Source organism: Copadichromis virginalis, linkage group LG3 (genome assembly GCF_057382275.1).
Source record: "Copadichromis virginalis isolate Kocher_CV1m ecotype Utaka linkage group LG3, C_Virginalis_male_GT1.1, whole genome shotgun sequence".
NCBI classification, from domain to species: Eukaryota; Metazoa; Chordata; class Actinopteri; order Cichliformes; family Cichlidae; genus Copadichromis; species Copadichromis virginalis.
The window spans coordinates 21,603,150-21,622,239 of record NC_140620.1 but is presented as its reverse complement, the minus strand read 5'-3'; the positions used below and the strand labels follow the sequence as shown (position 1 = coordinate 21,622,239).

The following is a 19,090-nucleotide window of genomic DNA, read 5'->3' as shown; positions in this document are numbered from 1 at the left end:
GAGTACTCTTTGATGTTCATCTAAAAATAACTAAATTATACCAAAATTACTAAATGTAATGAAATATAATTTAATCTGATAAACTGCTCTAAAATTGAGTATAAGATAAATAAAATGCATTCAAAACAAATAAAAATAAATACGTATATAAAAAAACTTTAACCAGCCAATCCAGCGCTGATCCGGAAGCGACGTACTGACGCTAAAGATGGCGTCAGATTCAAACGGCTTCGGTTTTAGTGCGACAGTAAGTGTTAATAACAGTGTTTTAAACGTTTTCTTTCTAAATGTGTGCTTAGATAAGATGCCACTGAGCGTCGCATAATGATTAAACACGGGTTTGAAGCTAAAAAACCCTCCAATGTTGGTTATTTATTAAGTAAGAGTATTTTTCGGGACTGTTTATCGTACGAGAACAAAGCTTCATTAACAAAACAATGGAGTTCGTCGCTGACTCGATAGATAGCAAGTGTCAGAGAGGTGAGTGAAAACTCAACAATTTGGTTAGGATGAAGACAGTATTTTAAATAATTCGGTACACATTTAAGCCAACAAAGACTTGTGTAAAATGACAAAAATCCCAACAGGAAACACCTGACAAGTATTTATAGCGCTTGAAGATATACGTAGAGATTTAAGTTATAAAATAGAAATCTTGCGGAAATACGGTTTTTTGGGGGGCTCTGTTACTGATGCCGAATTGATCACCTGGTCCGTTTATTCATCACTAGTCGTAACTGTTTTTGTAGAACTTGTGCAAGCTTTATTATTTGTAGGCAATAATTAACTTAGACGATTTGTAAACAGAGCTCGCTGTAATTTCGTGTGCGTCTGCTGGCAGGGCAACAGCAGCGTCTAAGCAACCAAAAGAGTCTCCGGGGTCACAAAGAGGAAATCGGACAGCTTCAGGCGTGACAGTAACAGACATTTAAATGCAATTCCAGGTTCACTGAACTCAGATATGCAGACGGAAACAGCAAAGAGGAGGAGACAACCTGACCGAAGCGAGAGCGGGGAGAGGAGAGCAGAGCCGCGGGATATCGAAGAGAGACCCGCGGGCAGCAGAGCCCGGAGCTCCGGGGAGGACAAGGCAAGGTGGGTGCAGGCAAATTTTAAGACCTAGTTGGCCTTAAAAATGTAAACTTTGGATGATTGAAGAATTAAATGACTGTTTTTTCTTTAGTTTTAAGATTTAAACTAAAATAACAGCCAAAAAGGGAACAGTTTGAAAGGGGGGGGGGGGTTAAAAGCATACTTCGACATATTTTTTAAAAAGATCTTAAAAAGGCTACTATATAAGAAGTTATAATTTTTACTTAAGATAACTCTTTATTGTCATTGCACAGTCATACATAGTACAATAGTACATTGGAAAACTGTCCCACGTACAACACAACACGACATTATAAATGTTGAAATTAGTCTTTTATGAATGGTATAAATGAGTCATAAAAATGTGGGGAAATGAGCTTTAGATTCTGTGAATTTTGAGATAAAAAGTCAGAAGATAAGGTGGAAATTAAACAAAAATGTCGATTTTTTTTTTTTTTTTTTGAAGAATCTGAAGAATCTGGACAGAAGGCTGATTAAAAACAATCTGCTCTTTGAAGGTGTTCACAGCATCAGCTAAATTTAAAAATTATTACATAAAAAAATCACATTTCTGAGATTAAGTTAAGCTGTTATGTGGGTATTTAATAAAAAAATTTAAAAAATAGTTTCTTGCTTTCTTCAGGTCAAATTTGAGCTTTGACGCTCCGCAGCAGAAACAGAAGCAGGCAGTAGGAGACCGACGAAGAAGGAGGGCTGAGAGGAAAGGAGAGGAGGAAGAGGAGTGGGAAGAGAGAGGAAGAGGGAAAGACAGAAGCGGAGGACATGGGGGGAGGGGAGGGAGGAGGGTGGCGTCAGAAGGGCACGATGGGGGCGAGGACTGCAGGAGGCTCAGGTGGAGAGTCAACGATGTGGAGAAAGAGAAACTGCAGCTGAAGGCGAGCCACAACCAGGAGGTGAGCTACAGCCAATCATAACCTGCAGTTCCTCTAATGTCCACTTGAGGCTCCAGCAGCAAAATGTCCAACTTTAAACATGTTTACAGCCTGCTACAAAAACGGTTTGGCTCTCAAGAGCTAATTTCCCCCTTCATGTCATCTAAACAGTCTAAACAGAGGTGAATCGTTTAATAAAGTCACCTGAAATTGTGACCAAAGATGAAAATCATAATTATGATTAAAAGATATGAAGGAGTGAGAAAGAAGGTTCAGAGTTTTGGCAAAAAAGTGCAAATAATGCATCGAAAATCCAAAATGTTCAAGATAGAAAGATAAAACTTTGGACAGAAATTAATAATTAGCAAATGATAAATAATCAGCTACAAATAAATAATAATAATGTAAGTGTGTGTGTGTGGTTACTGTGGTGTTTAAGGTGTGTCGGCTGCAGGCAGAGCTGACCCGGCTCCGGTGTTCGGTGGAGCGCGGCGAGGCTCAGAGGGTGGAGCTTCAGTACCAACTGACTCTGAGCCGCAGAGATGCCGAGCGAATCACCGAGCTCAGCAGAGACAAACAGGCGCTCACAGGTACACGAATCCAACGCACCTTTCTGCTTCATGCTGCGTGCGATCCCCCGCAGGAGCAGGCTTCCCAAAATCGGCCAATTAGAATAAAGCTGGCAGTGTAGTTTAGTGCAACACATGATGTCACTTTAACAGAGCAGACTTTTAATAGTCCTTCCTTTTTGATTGTAGAGTGATCTGTGAAATGAAGTGCTACAAAGTTCTGTCCTTGTAGAGTTTTTCATGTCGACAAGTCAAAGAAATATAAGAACTCTTCATCTGTGCTCAAGAAATCCTGTCCTCAGCAGGACCGCATCAATCCCTTGCTCTATAAACGTCGTGGCTTAGAGCACCGACAGCTCTGACAATGTTTGTGTTTGTGTGTTAGAGCGAGCGGCGCAGCTCCAGCAGGCGGTCGAGGAGCTGCAGAAAGCTCTGGACATCACGCGGCAGGCCAGCGAGGGAGACCGGCACGCTTCGCAGCGTGAGGTGGAGGAGCGAGATCGACTGATTCAGAGTTTCAGCTCTGAAAACCAGAGACTGCACCAACTGCTGAAGGTTAGAGTCACAACAGAAAAGAGCTCTGTTTTTAGTCTTCATGTGACAAAGAAAAACTCAGAAATGTAACTTAAACATGATTAAAACATTATGTCATTTACCAGCCTAATAATGGGCTGAAAAACAGATTGAATCCAGTATTTCTTCACCCTCAAACAAGTTTCTTGGGGTTTGGTTTGTGTCTTCTGGTCTGCAAGGATCAGGAGGTTGCTCTGGAGGAGTCAGAGACGAGGCTGGCCAAGTTGCAGACGGAGCGAGAGAAGGAGGCCGAGGTGAAAAGACGACGTGCCGACGAGCTAAAGCAGCTGATGGAGAGAGAGGAGAGGAGCCGCAGGGAGAAGGAGGTGAGGCCAGACCCTGTTCCTGTTTTTAACATTGGGTGGGAAACGGGAGGAAGAACAGATGTGTGTCTTCTCTCTCCAGCTGCTGGAGCAGAGGGTGAAGTCTCTTCAGTCGAACATCGAGGCAGAGCGAGGTGCTCACCTGGAGACAAAGTTCAACTCTGAGATCGTCCAGGTAGCAAACGCGCAGAGTCGGAGCTTTAACATATTCAATTAAAGTGCAGAGAGGTTTTCACTAACAGAGAAAACACATCAATAGTTTTTTAAACACCTTGTGATCCTCAACTCGAATCAAGGACCAGCTCTAGTTCAGAACCTGTGAAGCTGTTAAAAATGCAAACAAGGTGAACGCTTTGGTTTAAAACAACATCCCGGCTTCAAAGCAAGCACTTTGAGTCAAAGTTAGGCCCTTTGTAGTGCAATACGGTGTACATCAGTCAGCCATTTAACTTTGTCCCTTTTTCTGTCCATAATGCTCTTAAAGTGTTAGATCATAGAAAATCTTCAGGACTGATTTAATAGATCCTTACTTTTTGACGCTGGCAGCGCATTTTGTGGCAGAGCCTCCCACAACAAAGGAGGTGACCCAGCAGTTGTAACTAATTATAGACCAATATCTGATCTATCTGTGCTAGCCAAAGTTCTTAACCTTCTAAGACCCGAACTCTTCCACAGCATTTTTAATTTCTCTTTGATATTTGGACAGATTGGGACCTGATGAATGTAAAAACAAAGAATTACCAGATTTGTTTTTTACTTGATTTTTGTTTCTAAGAAAAATGAGAGCCACATATGAGGACATTCGTTTAAAATTTTGATAGAACAGTAGCAGTATAATGTCCTCGTAGGTGGATATCAGGCCCCTGTAGAGCAAAATTGAGTATTTTGGTCTAAATAACCCAAATGTGATGTCCACATATGTGGACGCCAGGTCCTAGGAGGTTAAAATAAAAACGATTCACTAAAGGAACTCAAAGAATCACTGAAGTATCAATGAAGTCTTATTAATATCTCTCCCTGTTCATGTAACCACCAGCTGCGTGTGCGGGACCTGGAGGCGGCGGTGGCGGTGGAGCGGTCCGGCCAGCAGGAGGCACAGAGCAGCCTGGAGCTGCTGAGAGCTCAGTTCAGAGAGGTGGAGAACGCTTACAGCCGGGAGAGAGAGAGGAGCAGCAGCACTGAGCGCGCTCTGGAGCGGTGAGGTCACTGCAGAAAATGCGGCTAAAAAAAATATATAAACTGTCATCTGATCTAATCAACCAATCACATCACTAAAGGCTGGATGTATTTTCTTTAGTTGTCTGTAATTGGGATTTCTAACATGTGCACAGGTTGCAGTTAGAGTACGAGCAGTGCAAGTCTGTCATGAGCGCTGCTTTGGAAACGGAGAGGAAGACGACCTACGACCTCTCAGAAAAACTTGAGGAGGAGGAACGACAGCATGCAAACACACACTCACTGCTGGAGCAGGTAAAACGTACACACACATGCTTTAACTTGGTGTGTTCATGTTTGTGTGTCGTGTGCATGTCGCGCTACGATCATATCTGAATTCTTCTTGCTCATTTCTGTGAACTGTGTTTAGGCCGTTCAGAGGCAGTGCGACACAGAGGAGGCATTTGTGACCTGTGTGAAACAGATCAGAGGCGCTCTGCAGCAGCACACCAGCGAACCATCAGCGCAACCTGCAGAGGATGATGGGAAACAGAGTCTTCCTGCTGAAGTCCTGCAGCTGCTGAGGACCACGCTCAGCTCATACCAGCAGAGGCTGTTAGACGCTGACAGACAGGTACAGATTCCTCTCGTTTATTTCTGCGTTTCTTCTGGTGAATTGTGATTTTATTCCTCTGCTCTTCTTCTGTGGCAGCTCCAGGATCTGCTGCTGGTGTCGGAGAAGCTGCAGGAGGAGAACCAGACTCTTCAGCAGCTGACCTCAGATCAGAGGAGTCAGATTGATGTAAGTACAGGTCTTTATCCTAAATGGAATCCCAGACAACGATGGGACTAATGTGGACTGCCAGTGCTGGAAAAGTCAGGAGCACTGGATGAGTTTTCTTTTTTACATAATAAATAATGGTAAAAATAAATAAAAGTGCTCCTTGATAGACAGAATCCAGCATGTATATAAATCACATGACGTGATATAAGCAGACATAAGAGTGGAAACACCAAGTTTGCTTTTTTGGATAGATGGGACTAACACAAGTGTGTCTCTGTGAAGCAGGGACTGTTACTTTCAAAGGACGTTTATTTAAAGATTCTCAGTACGTTGGTGGAAGGTCAGGATCTCTGTGTAATCTGCAAAGACATTTTCTGGTTTGTTGGAAGGTGAGGACATTTTTATGTCTCAACCTGTTTTTCTCTCTCTTTTCTTCTCCAGGAGTCTCAGCAGGAGACGCTGAAACTGAAGGAGGAGGTGTCTCGCTTACGCCAGGAGAGCTCTGATTGGTCGACACAGAGTCAAAGCCAGGAGGCCGAGCTGCAGAGAGAGAGGGAGGAGAGGAAGAGGGAACTAGAGAAGGAGAGGGAGGAGAGGACAGCAGACGTCCAGGAGATAACTGAACACTACAAGAAAGAGTCGACGGTGCTGAATCGAGATTTTTAACATTTGTTATGATTCTGGTGCTGCATTAATCTGTCCGTTACTTTCAAACTATTTTTATCTTCTGTTGACTCAATTTAAATGAAAAAAGTGAAACGTTGTCAGTTAAACACTTGTGTTGTGTGTGTTGTGTGGCAGCAGAGTCACAGTTTGAGCCTGCTCTCTCAGCAGCATGATGTCATTATATCATTACAGCTGAGGCTTAAATGCATTACAGGCTCCTCATACTGAGCCTCTGTCTGTGTGTCAGGCCCATCTGTCCTTCCTCTACTGCCTCTACCAGCGCCTGCTGGCTGGCTGCGTCCTCCTCGATCAATCTCAGAGCATTCTGGGTAACTTCACCTGGAAGGAGCTGTGTGATGTCATCAGCGAGCAGGTGGACCAGCTGACCTCTGACCTCAAGAAAGCCAACAACAAGGTAAACCAAGCTGAATTCACCCACTGATACCCATCCTGTCTTCACCTCAAAAACATTTTTTACTTTCATATGAACACAATTTATAAAATAAATGTGTTTTATTTAATAAGACTTGAAACTAGAATCTGAAACCAGGATTAAGTGAAGTCCAGATGAGTCGCCCCCTGCTTGTCATTAGAAACAATCCAGGTTTCGTTTCAGGTGTTTTCTGTTCAGCTCTACTCTTCAGACCCCAAGAATAAAAGTATGATTGACTAATCACTGCAGCTCTGATGATTGTTCCTTTGGTACAGAGCCAATAAAATTTGTTGTTAGTGAGAACTTTGTTTGCCTTGACTAACTTCTTTCACAGCCAGATCTTAAGAAAAAAGGTAAATTGTTTAGGTGCAAGTGCCAAACCTGGTCAGCACAGGGTTATTTAAACTCTAGTTGCCCTTAAACGTGTTCACTCTGCTTTCATGAGTTACTCACCAGTATCTGTCAATCCCACTGCTTCACTGGTTTTCCTTGATGTTGAGAAAATACATCTCAGAGCCACTTTGTGTCACCAAGAGTCACCTGTAGATGCTGAATGTCATTGTCCTTCTATGGCAGGATGACAAGTTATAATTTGAAGTAGCCTAACAGTTGCATCAGTGACTGCATACAATCAGCAACTGGCTGTCAAATGAAACAAAGAAAGTACAATTCTACAAGATTTCAACGATGTTTAATTATTTATTATTGCGTTTTAATTATTTTTCACAAAGATGTAGTTTAAGGTTCGTCCTTTTTCTTTGTCCTTATTTACATTTTACAGTTTTACAGATTAAAATTACTGTGCTGTAAATACAAGAGAAGTTGCGCCAGGTTAATAAATCTAAAATCTAGTAATAGACCAGGGTCTGCCTAGTAGTGACGTAGTGTGTATGGTTTCTGGCTATCATGTCAGAGGGAATCAGTTCCTGTGTGGTCACAGCTGTAGATAACTTGCATTTAGATGTGTTTGCCTACTTGATAACATGTTAGTCAAAATATAGACAGTCTGAGTGTTGAATTTGAATCAATTGATATTTTGATGGTGAAAGAACTTTACTCGAATGCCAGTCAAATTTCTGTTTGTTTAAATGGGCTTCATCTGATAAAAGTGGCTTTATCTTGTTTAATGCTAGCAAACATGTTGATAAGCAATATAGGAGCGAGCCGGCTAACATTAGCTTCCTGACTATATGAATAAATTGGGTCTTGTCCAGGACTGTGGCGTCATTCAGAGGCCTGAGACCCTCAGAGTATTTTCACAAACCGGTGAGGTGACACTGAGCTACAAGGTTTCACTTCCTGTACCTGCCAGCTGTGACACATCTGCAACAGTTTGCTGACAGACTGTGAACATTATATTTCCCATGTGGCTAAAATGTTGAAGTGCTCTTCTGCCCCTCCCCCACCCTGTTTTTCTTTGCTCTCTCGCTGCAGATCGCCCACCTGCAGAGCGTGTGCGACAAGAAGAGTGTGTGTGTGCGCGAGCTGCAGCGGAATCAGGAGTGTGTGTTGTCCCGTCTGGAGGAGAGCGTGAGGAGGAGGGAGGAGGAGTGGAGCAGACAGCACACGCACACTGTGAGGGGGCTGCAGAGCGAGCTGCAGGTAACACACACACACACACTCATCCCTGGGGTGTTTCGGCGCCTCGTGTACGTCAGTCACGTCGCCCTGCAGCGACAGAGGCACTGTGAGCTGAATCAGCAGGATGGAAGCAGAAAGATTTCAGTTATCAGTCCCTTTGGTCAGATTCTCCGAAGAGACGAGACGACAGATACAAAAATCATCTGTTCACTTCCAACTTTGTTGTCTCCGAAAGCATAAAATTCTCTGCAGCAACATTTACAACAACAGAAAAAGTTCACCGAAGAGTGAAGAGCAGAAAAAGGCAAAGCTTAATAGGGATTTGTTACGAAGTTATTACAACCTTTGTGTCACTGAGCAGCGTCACACTTTACACGTTTTTTCTCATGAAAACGCAATAAATGCGAAAGCAGAGAAGAAAAGACATGTTGACACATTTCATGTTTAATGTAAAAGAAAATAAGTAGCTTTGTTTAACCGTGTAAACAACTGTCACCATTAAAAATACCGTGACACCCAGCATTAGGGCTGTTCGATATAACGATATATATCGGATGACGATATAAAAACATCTATCGTTTCATTTTACGCTATCGTTTGTTTCGCGGTGTCGCAAAATAAACTGTTTACGGCAATATTTTTTCATCGTTCTGATGGTCACTGTAGTGGCTATATTACTTTCTTAAAGTTCTCTCTTTCTCTTATATGTAATATAACCACACTACAGACGGACAAGCGCCTGTTTTTATGCGTTGTCGTTAGCAACAACGACGGTAAAACCATAGTGTGGCTCCATCGTCTGCTTCAAAATAAACCGAATCACGTGAAAGAGAATGCAGAGAGTTTACGGATGAGAAGCAAAAAAGGTGCTAAAAAATAAACCTTAGACTCAAACAGGCTTTTCCCCGCAGCACGCCGTGTAATAAATACTCACACTCCGTGTTAATACCAGACGTGCACAGTTACCTAAGATCTGAAAATGGCAGATTTTGTTTGTTTGTGTGTTTTTACGTTGGAGGCGGCATACACATCAGCTCCGCCCACTTCCATCTCTTTGCTGAACCAGCGTGTTTCTGATTTTGGATGCTAACCCCTCCGCGTTTTGTTCCAGCTCTGCCGCTCTCAGTGCGACTCTCTCCGTGATCGCACCTCCTCTCTGGAGCAACGCTGTTCCTCGCTGACCTCTGACCTCTCCCAGCTCAGAGGCCTCCTCTCTCGAAGCCGCAAGGAGTCCTCGTCCTTCTTCTTAGCCTGCGCCCTGCTGGGTGGAGCGCTGAGGCACGCTCACCACCGTCTGTGTGGGCTTTCTGAGCAGAAGAAATTCCTGTGCCGGCAGCTGGCAGAGCGGGAGCAGCTGGAGGAGGAGGTGAGGAGGCTGGTTGATGCTCTGGAAGGAGAGAAAGACCAAGAGAAGGAGGAAGAGAAGAAGAGAGAGAGGACGAGGAGGGCAACGAAGAGGTGGAGGAGGACTGTGTGCGCTGTGCTGGCAGTGAGGAGGTGGTGTTCGCTGGCCAGGAACACGACAGTGTTGCTTCGTCTGGAGAGAGGAGGCGGAGCTCCAGCTGTCTGCGTCTGTGGAGGGGCGGATACGGCGACACAGAAGGGTCGAGACACAGCAGGTACACACACCTCCACAAACAAGAAAGGAAACACTTTCAGTGTGTTTGTAGCAGCTCAAGGAAACACCGTCTTCAGAAGGTAACACACTGATGTTAGAGAGGCACACACAGACTGTGCTGCACTGCTGTGTGTCACTGATGTTGTGCAGCAGCTGAGAGAGCAGCGTAAATACTGTGTATCTGAGTGTCAGTGTAATGACAAGCTACCAGACTCACATACATGCTGTGGAGCTGCGGTCCTGTGAAAAACAGTTCAGCCCACGATTCAGTCGCTTGTGGAACGATCTTTAGCAGCAAGAAGTTGAAGTCATCACTTCCTGACTATCGATCTCTCACATCTCTGTGGAGGAAATTTGTCCCACTCTGCTTCACAGCATTGCTTCAGATGATTGAGGTTTGTGCACAGATCTCTTAAAGTCCTTCCACAGCATTTCAATCAAGTTGAAGTCTGGACTTGGTTAATTTGGTGGGATCGTTGTCCTGTCGTATGACCTGGTTTCAGCCAAGCTTTAGCTGTCGGATGCATCTCCTCACATTTGAATCTTAAATAACAAACAGACAGTTGGTATGAGGTGTTTAGTTTTCTCCAAACATGGTGTTGGGCATTATGGACAAACATCTCTGCTTTGCTCTCATGTGCCCATCGGTCACATCGTTCCAGAAGTCTTACGGTTTCTTCAGATGCAATTAAACCATGCTACCTTATTTAAGAGAGAAGAGGCAGGGTCTTGAAATACCCAACAAGCCACACTTGTTCTGTTGTTTTCTAATTGTACCGTCGAGAACTCGAGCATTTAGCGTGCTAACTGAGGACCGTAGAGCCTCAAATTACACTCCGAGTGAATTTGCGGGGAGGTCCACTGCAGCAGCAGCAGGAAGTTTGGCAGCAGCCTCCAATGTTTTCCATGTGGGATTAATCTGTTCTGACTGTAGAGGTGGAGTTCAGATTGTTTAACAATGGCTTTCTCCTGCTGTCATAGAGGCACTCACACATGATCGTGAGTTTAATTGAGTGCTTTTGATTATCAGCACGTGGCTGCTGCTTAGCCTCTGAATTCCTGTGGGCGCAGTAAGGGTGGACTTAGTTTTTCACACGTCACTCCTGGATTTAGACGCCATTTTTAAAAAGTAAATAATGAGACAGTGTGATATGTTGTGTTTTGTAGTTGGTTTGGGATTTCCCAAATTTTAAGATTGAAGGATTTTCATGTCCTGATTTATAAAACCTTAGAGTTTTGGCACAGTTAGTTCATTGGCAGACATTAATAAGTGTTTCATTCATGATAAATGTTTGGTGGAGTGTGTTTAAAAAACAAAAGGAAACTGAGAAACTTTTCTTTTTTTTTTATTCAGACAAAAAGCTGACTGACGGTCGTGAAGGTCTTTGTGCTCGTTTGTTTGGATCTAAACGTCTCTCATCCACCATCCTGACCTCCATGTCTGACCTGCAGGAGGCTCTGGGAGACTCTGGTAACCACAAACACACACACACACACACACAAACAAACACACACACACACAGACCTCCTCAAAAAAATCTTGTTTCTTTTGTTTCTCGAGATTCGTCCCCTCCACTCTTGCTCTCAGTGGCTTGCGCAGGCTTGTCCCGCCTCCTTGATCTCCTCCTCGACCAATCAGAGTCCAGCCTATCATCCTGTGGCGTGAAGGAGGAGACACTGAGCAGCCGAATGAGGCTCGGTCTGAGTAGCCTGACGTCTTTGCAGTCTGACACAAAGGTCGCTAAACACAAAAGAAACTCAATTTTATCTGAGAAACTGTCTCCCTCTGCTGACCTTTGACCTCTGTGCGCCAGCAGAGTTTGGTGTCGGTCCTCCAGCAGCATTTCCTGGTCTTCAGCCAGCGGCTGCATTCGGCAGAGGTGGAGAGGCGGAGCCTGCGGCTGGAGGTGGCCAATCTGAGGAAAGGACTCCGGAAGGAGACGAGCAGAATGGTGAGGCAAAACACACACACACACACCTGCATGCTAAACACCTTCATGACGTACGTGTGTGTGTGTTCAGGTACCAGACGAGCGTTTCCAGAGTGTGTGCGTGGAGCTCCGTCAGGCTCTGAGCAGAGAGCAGGAGGCTCAGATGCTGATCCAGGAACAGTCCAACCAGCTGCACACGCTGCAGCGGCGAGTCGACGAAAATGCTGCCGAGCAAGCTGAAACACAGCGCACACTGAGACAGACCACACAGGTACGCCACACACAAATATTCACTCTGCTCTTTTTGAACATCAACAAGTGTGTTACTTGCAGCAGGTGGGATTAGGCCACGCCCACACAGAATCTGACTCGACCTGGGTTTGATGGACGCTCTATTGAGAACATGTTCACCACTTTGCCTTCTGTCAAACAGCCCTTTCTACAGTAAGCAGGAAGTCACCCAAATTGCTGTCCACCAGACTCCATTCATAAAAAGAGTAATTTTACCTCACAGAACACAGAACTGTCTCCTGCTGCCTCGATTGATCAGGCAAGTTTGCCCTGTTACGTGACTTTGGTGTTTTGATCCTTTGGTTCAGACACAAACTAGAAAAGTCTGACCGCAGCCCCGTCATCCTGTCAGAGAAAAGTTAAAGTTTAGTTAGTGGAGTTTGGTGGAAAACAAAGATGCCTGCAAGCCTGCACAGTGGACACCTTAGCCCTGGTGCAGTGATGGTTACTTTCAGGTAACTCTAGGTCTCTCTCTCTCTCACCAGGTGCTGTCAGAGGCTCGGCAGGAGGTGAATCGGAAAGAGCGCTCACTGAGGATTCTGGGTAAGCACCTATCAGGGATTCAGAAGGGGAAGAAGCAGGTGGAGGAGAGGCTGCAGCGAGCTGAGGAAGAGCTGAGCGATGCCAGCAGGTAGCGAGCCTTCTTTCCCTCCGCCCAGAAGTTTGTTTACTGTGAGATTGTTGGTTGTTGACGTTGTTGTTTCTCAGACGTCGGGACGGTGTGGTCAGCTGCATGAAGGCTGCAGAGGCGAGTTGCAAGCAGGTGAACACATGCGCACAAACACACACACACAGTGAGGTGACCTCACTTTGACTGCTGAAAACTCACTCTGGGCCTCACAGTTGTTGAAACAATGCAGTGTGCTCTTCAGTTCAGGGACAGTCTCGTCCAATCGCAACACTCTCTGAAGGCCAAGCCCCGCCCCTTGCTGTTACCTCACGAGAACCTAGAGTTGAGTGGAGCAGAGAGCATCATGGGAGCTCCTGAGGCGACAGCGTGCCAGGTAGCAGAGCGAGGAAGGAAGTGTCTTTCTTTTCTTATGTTTTCCCTCCTTTCTTCTTCCTTCCTTCTTTCCTTCCTTCCTTCTACACCTTTCTCTCCTCTTTAGCCTCCACCCTTCGCCGCTCTCAGTTCATCCCTTCATGTTTCTCTTCCTGTGCAGAGTTTTCTCTCCGCCGTCTCTCAGCTCTGCCACACCTGCAGCTCCAGGAATGATTGGCTTGAGCAGGAAGTCTCTGCCCACCGCAGTCATGTGACAGCACTGCGTAGCGAGCTGCAGGATGCCTGTCTCCGTGACAACTTGGCCTTTGTTCCTGTAAGACTCCCTCTCCTTTAAATACTGGTCTCTATAAGCCTCTATCTTTAGTGTAATGAATTATTTTTATACATGCAACAATTCCTGTTTACAATAAATATTACCTTTGTTTCTCTTCAGGTGTCTGATTTCACAGAAACCTTTCCTGTCGCTGACTTGGAAATACCTCAAGCTGTTCCCCTCTGTGATTTGTCAAAGAACCCGATGATCACTGTAAACCACTCCCCCTCTAAGGTAAACCCCACCCCTCCATCAAAAGCAAGTTCCTCCCCTACATCGGCTTCTTGCAAAGTCACCGTGGGTCAAACGAAGTTGAAGAAAGCCACAAAAAAAACCAGAGGCCACGTGAAGAGCGGAGGGCGGAAATGATCACATATATAATGATACAAACCACAGAAGAAGAAACACTTTTGAAGTTGTGGAGGCATTCTGATTTTAGAAACTTCTCCTTCAAATAACCAAAACTTTATTCATCTGCAGTAGCGGGCAAACATGCTCTCTCCACAGCTGTCTGGTGACAGACGCCTGAAGGCCAGATGGTCGAGCGTTACGACGGCGACTCTGTGACGGATCAGCAGCTGCCGCTGCCACCAGAGCTGCTGTCACTCAGACGCTACTGCTCGTGTGCTGTGGCCGAGTGCGTTCTCAAAGGATTCATGTGAAAGAAAACATCACAGAGAAAGCGTGAAAATTCTTCTTTAGTGTGTTCAGTCGGTTTTACTCAGTTACCTCACTGCAGATTTTCTGTTCGTGTTACTTTTTCGCTCTCGTGTGAGCTGAAATTTTGTTTGTTTGCACACAGAACTCACGAGCAGATACATGTCCAGCTAAAGCAGAAAAACTAAAGAAATATAAATGTATGTTTTTTTGTTTATTGTATTTGTTTTTACTTATTTATTGTCAGATTTTCACTGTTAGGAATTAAAAATTAAAAATAAAACACTAAGGAGTGACGGCAGCATTTTCATTTTACTAATCTGTAAGTAACTGAACACAGCAAATAATTTTTAAAGGAGCAAAATGATCACAAACAAAAAAATAACCCCAAATAATCTCTAAGGACACAGGACATCATCACAGACACAAAATGAGTCCTTAAGAGGAAAAAGTAGAAAACAAATGACTTAAAGGAAAATTAAAATTATACAATTAAATAAATAAACTAAGCAAAAAATAATAATCTCAGGAACACTGAATGACCACTAAGTTTAAACATACATGACCTCAGAGAGAAACAAATTCCTCCAAACAAAATATTGCAAAAATAAAAAACATTAAAGATCAAAACTGAAGTTGTGAAAACAAAAGTTTCCAGCAGGAAAAGCAATCAAGACAAACATTTCATAACTACTGCATCAGCACAATAACTCTGTGTGTGTGTGAAGCCTCAGGCGGTGTGTGCTTCTTTTTTTTATTTGGCATTACCATGAGACGGCCAAAGAAATGTCCTCGGGCTCTGAGTGTGTGACGTCTTTACAAAGTGACTTAAGCTGCTGACACAGAGAGCCGCGCTGATTCAGCTGAACGCGACTCTCTTTCCTCTGGAGGGGTTCGTCGTTTTTTTTTTCTCTGTCTCTGAGGAGTCCCTTTGAGCTCCCCCTCCTGTCTTACACTCTTCCTTTCATACTTATATCCAACTTTTATTCTCTGCTTTTTACTGTTGTCTTGAGTTCTTCTTTGCACTCAAAGAGAAACAAAATTAACTCAAAGAGAAAAGAAAAAATACACATAAGTGCCACTCAGTCCTAATGAAACTTCAGCTCTTATCAATACAAAGACCGTTTTCAGTGGGCGTAACATGACCTGCTCTCACCTTTTCAGTTATGAGTCCTGGTGGCCAGTCCTTCCCAGCTTACTTTTTTTAGAGTATTTATTTGTCACAGATTACACAGTTTTAGTTTTATTTAGCATGCAAGCTTTAAAGTCTCTATCAAAGAAACTGCTGGTGTGCACAGAAAGCTTTTTCCTTGACAGTCACTGGAATCGGGTAAAAGCTGTCTCCCTCCTTCAGCTGTTGACTCCTCTGTCATTTGCTTTGAAAGGAGTGGGTAGCTTAGCTTAGCATCACAGAGAGGACAGCTGGGTTAGTGTTTTCCACCAATAGAAAAGTGACAGGTTCATTGAACAGGAGGCAGCGGTCAGAGTTTGTCCCGCTCTCAAACGACAGATTAAGTTTAATTCCTGATGAAGCAGCAGCTTCTCTCATAGAAAACCAGATTCAAATGACAAATCTGAGGAGCTGTGAATTCCCTCAGAGGATAAAAAATGTAATCCAGAAACAAAGATAAGCTCCGGCATGCAGCGACACAACAGGATCGCCAGCTTTAACCGCTTCGACTCGTGCCACAGTGACCAGCAGCTGCACTCGAGGCTGCTTATCTCAGCGTTTCCCAGAAAATTACATACAAACACAATGTCTCCTGTGACTGTTAGAATCTGTGAAGTAAAAGTATTTCCACTGGGGACGAAAACCTGATAGTATCCATCCACAATATTGGCTCTTCTCGTAGTTAAAGCCTTTGCTTTAAAATGTCACAGTCTACAAAGGAAGGATGTGACGGAGTGGCCATATGTCAATAACAGAACACTAACCTCCATGGAATAATATCCAGGAGGTTTTCAATGAAGCAAAATGTTTCTGCGCTTTTTATTTGTAATTCTTAAACCTCTACAGAGTTCAGGCAAATTTGTTAAGGACTACTTTCATGTTTAAATGCATGAAATATAGCAGAATATACTGTGTATGAGATCAGGAACTTCAAAAACTAAACAAACTGACAAACTTTATCTTTACAGTCAGTTTGAGACATTTGCAGGTGTGAAGATCTGAAAGGGGAAAATTGTTTTGGCTCAATGGTAGTCCAGAGAGTCAAAGGCAAATCAAACGGTGCACCTTGATGGTATATTAAAGAATTATCTGAGAACCCCAGGCCTATAATGGTTAGTAGTGTTTCAATGGTGTTTGATGGACTATGAGTCCAAGTGCTTGGGTATATTGTTCATGGTGATCTGGATATTTGTTGAGTAAGTAACTGGTTTGCAGTTTTGAGGTTCAAATATTACAAGTTCGTTCTGATTCTGTTTGTTCTTTGGTCGTGGAAATTTGGTTCTGGAAGGTTATACCATTTCTCTCTTTAGAGAGTGGCAAAATCGAAGCCCTTAGTATTCAAGAGAACACTAGAACTGTGTGGTAATTACCTTCTCAAATGGTTTAAATCATCTGTAAAACTGTCCAGTTTTTCTTCTTAACCATAGTCGTTCCTCTGAAACTTGTTAAAGATCAGTAAATACAGCTACTTCATTTGCAGGATGACTTTAGGATTGCAAACCTGCCGTTTGCAGATGGGTGGAGTATCGTTACCCATCGGCAGCCACATTAAAGTATTGATAATAAGCCCTGACTTGTTTCATGTGATGAATCGGCCTCTGCTCTGAAGTCTGATGTGACACCGCGAAATGTCAAACAGCAACTTAATCCCATGTTATCCTTTCACACACATGACAGACGTTAATCCACAGCGCGATCCTCAAACTGTAACAGGATTAAAGACCTGAAAGAGCCGCCTTTTCATGGGTTTGTTTTTCTATCAACATCATAGGAACTTTCTTCCAAGTTTGAGCCTCCTGTTCATTAAATAATAATACGACTAAAGGCTGGAACACTGAAAGAAAACAAAACATCAGTACAAAAAGAATGAATTAAAAGGTGTCAGCGTCCTGTTTCTGTTCTCGATCTCCCATATGAATACTCCACAAACTTTTCTTCTCCATCTCCGAGTCCTCCCAGCATGCTGTCCTAGTTCCACCTGTGACAGCGCACACATTTCATTTAAGCCCACACTTAAACACACACTTTCCCAGCAGTGACTGCATTGCTGCCAAGTTGGACTCGCTACAAAGAGAAACCCTCTCACTCTCCAGAGCAATGACACAGATACAAAGGGGGTGGGATAAGGGACTGCAAAGAGTGGGGGAGGAACGAAGATGGAAAGAGAGGACACACTCAGGCACTCAACATGTCCTGTTAAATATATGTTTACCACAAAACACACACAGAGTCTTTAGTGTCATGTAAAATTCACCTCTGGAGCCCGCTGAACTCAACGTTTGAGGTGACAAATGGCAGAAAAGTGACAGACGGGGAAAAGCCATGCTGGAAGCAGAGCAAATTTTTAATGTATTAGCTGTTTAAATGGAGATCAGGAATACTAAACCCAAACATGTGCAGGGGGCCTGAGGAAAGAGCTAGTTTGAATAAACTCTTTAGAACAACTGAAAGTCAGGTTGGATCACACCAAGGGGCCACACATTCTTCATTCCTGTTTAGATCATTTGAATTGAGTTTGAAGCAGAATGTCAACTTCGTCATGCATTTGCATCGTCTCAGAATCACGTGTTTAGAGATGAATTGATCTAAAGTAATCAATAAAGTTGGGACACTGTGTAAAATGTGAATTAAAAAAACCAAAACCAATTTGGGTGGCTGTAGCGCAGGTGGCAGAGCAGGTCAGCCACAAATCAGAAGGTCGGTGGTTCGATCCCAGGCTGCCTCCTGGCTGCATGCCGAATATCCTTGGGCAAAATACTAACCCCATGTTTGCCTACTGGTGGTGGTCAGAGGGCCCGGTGGCGCCTGTGTCCGGCAGCCTCACCTCTGTCAGTGCGCCCCAGGGTGGCTGTGGCTACAACGTCGCTTGCCATTGCCAATGTGTGTGTGTGAATGACTGAATGTAGCGTAAAGCGCTTTGGGGTCCTTAGGGACTGAGTAAAGCGCTATACAAATACAGGCCATCTTAGTGCAGCGTATACAAATGCCGCCCAATTTCCAATAATCTCATAAACCCACATTTTATTCACAATAGAATCCATGAAACATTTTAAATGTTTAAACTAAGAAAATGAGCCTTTTAAAGAAAAATATTAGTTCATTTTGACTTTGATGGCAGCAACACATCTCAAACAAGTTAGGAGGACATGGCAACAAAAAGCTGTAAAAGCAACATTTGCAACTACCAAAAAGTTCATTCACAAAAGCACCTAAAGTATTTTTAAACACCTTGAGTTAAAGTGTTGTTTCAAACATACTTTAATGTTAAAGTGTCGGAGAGCCAGTGTAACCTGGTTCACTGAGTTTCCTGTAGACTGAGCCAAGAGTACAGGACCAGGACTTACAAACACACATCAGGACGAGGAGAAAGAGGGGGTGGTCCGCTGCTGTGTTTCAAACACCACCCCTCAGAGAGGTTCTGCTCAGGAAGTATGTCAGGGAGCGGCGATGATCACGCGCTAACGGGGAGTTATCGTCTGATATTTTAATTAGTACGACATCAAAACGGGAAAGAGGTCCATTGGATCCCAGCAGACAGACAGCCTGTCCAACAGCCCTACCTTCACTGTATGCAAGTGCCTCCACCTCACAGCAACAATACAAGATACTTTTCAGGTCGTTTCAGTTCCCATGAGGAACAACTGTGAAGTCTCTCTGCTTCTGGTATGACTGTTTTTTTTCTTCTGCTGATCTCGGTGTGAAGGACTGAACTGAACTCTGGTCTACTGGATTATTTTAATTCACAGCTTAATTTAAAATTTTCTTTTTGTCCTAAATCTGCATAATGGGTTCTTAATCAAGCCTAAATAAATGTTCTAATTAAAGGTTTTTAAAAACATTAAAAGTACTTTGTTTAGGATTTGGGTGGTAACATCAATTACACTAGTTTTATTCTAACACCAATAAATACATTGACATATTTCATCAGTCATCTTATTTTATGTCTTATGAAATAGTTAATTCCATCTCTCTTTGGTCTTAAGATTAATTTAAAAAAGGCTCCAAGAAAGAATTAAATGTGTAGTGAACAAACGTGA

At 43.6% G+C, this 19,090-nt stretch overlaps 1 protein-coding gene across 4 annotated transcripts; it reads left to right on the top strand.

Annotated features, from left to right (window-relative positions):
- The first annotated feature begins 192 nt into the window (after positions 1 to 192).
- On the top strand, positions 193 to 14,178 carry ccdc171 (coiled-coil domain containing 171). 4 transcript variants are annotated; one of them, XM_085447573.1, is made up of 24 exons: positions 193 to 247; positions 945 to 1,095; positions 1,736 to 2,006; positions 2,425 to 2,575; positions 2,940 to 3,109; positions 3,307 to 3,453; positions 3,533 to 3,625; positions 4,487 to 4,647; positions 4,782 to 4,920; positions 5,036 to 5,239; positions 5,318 to 5,407; positions 5,831 to 6,034; positions 6,303 to 6,470; positions 7,923 to 8,090; positions 9,181 to 9,688; positions 11,042 to 11,158; positions 11,249 to 11,424; positions 11,505 to 11,639; positions 11,710 to 11,889; positions 12,395 to 12,540; positions 12,618 to 12,672; positions 12,782 to 12,913; positions 13,073 to 13,225; positions 13,346 to 14,178. In XM_085447573.1, exons 2-24 carry the CDS (start codon positions 962 to 964, stop codon positions 13,592 to 13,594), a joined length of 3,951 nt encoding a protein of 1,316 aa, XP_085303699.1. In that variant the 5' UTR covers positions 193 to 247; positions 945 to 961; the 3' UTR covers positions 13,595 to 14,178. The 4 variants fall into 4 exon arrangements, with proteins under 4 accessions (XP_085303699.1, XP_085303691.1, XP_085303687.1 ...); XM_085447565.1 differs by having other exon boundaries at positions 203 to 480; positions 11,276 to 11,424; XM_085447561.1 differs by having other exon boundaries at positions 203 to 480.
- The last annotated feature ends 4,912 nt before the right edge of the window (positions 14,179 to 19,090 follow it).

Coding starts and splice junctions, on each gene's coding strand:
- ccdc171 (XM_085447561.1), top strand. CDS start 438: ATGGAGTTCGTCGCTGACTCGATAGATAGCAAGTGTCAGAGAG. Junction 5,240..5,317: donor TGTTAGACGCTGACAGACAG/GTACAGATTCCT, acceptor CTTCTGTGGCAG/CTCCAGGATCTGCTGCTGGT. Junction 13,226..13,345: donor ACAACTTGGCCTTTGTTCCT/GTAAGACTCCCT, acceptor GTTTCTCTTCAG/GTGTCTGATTTCACAGAAAC.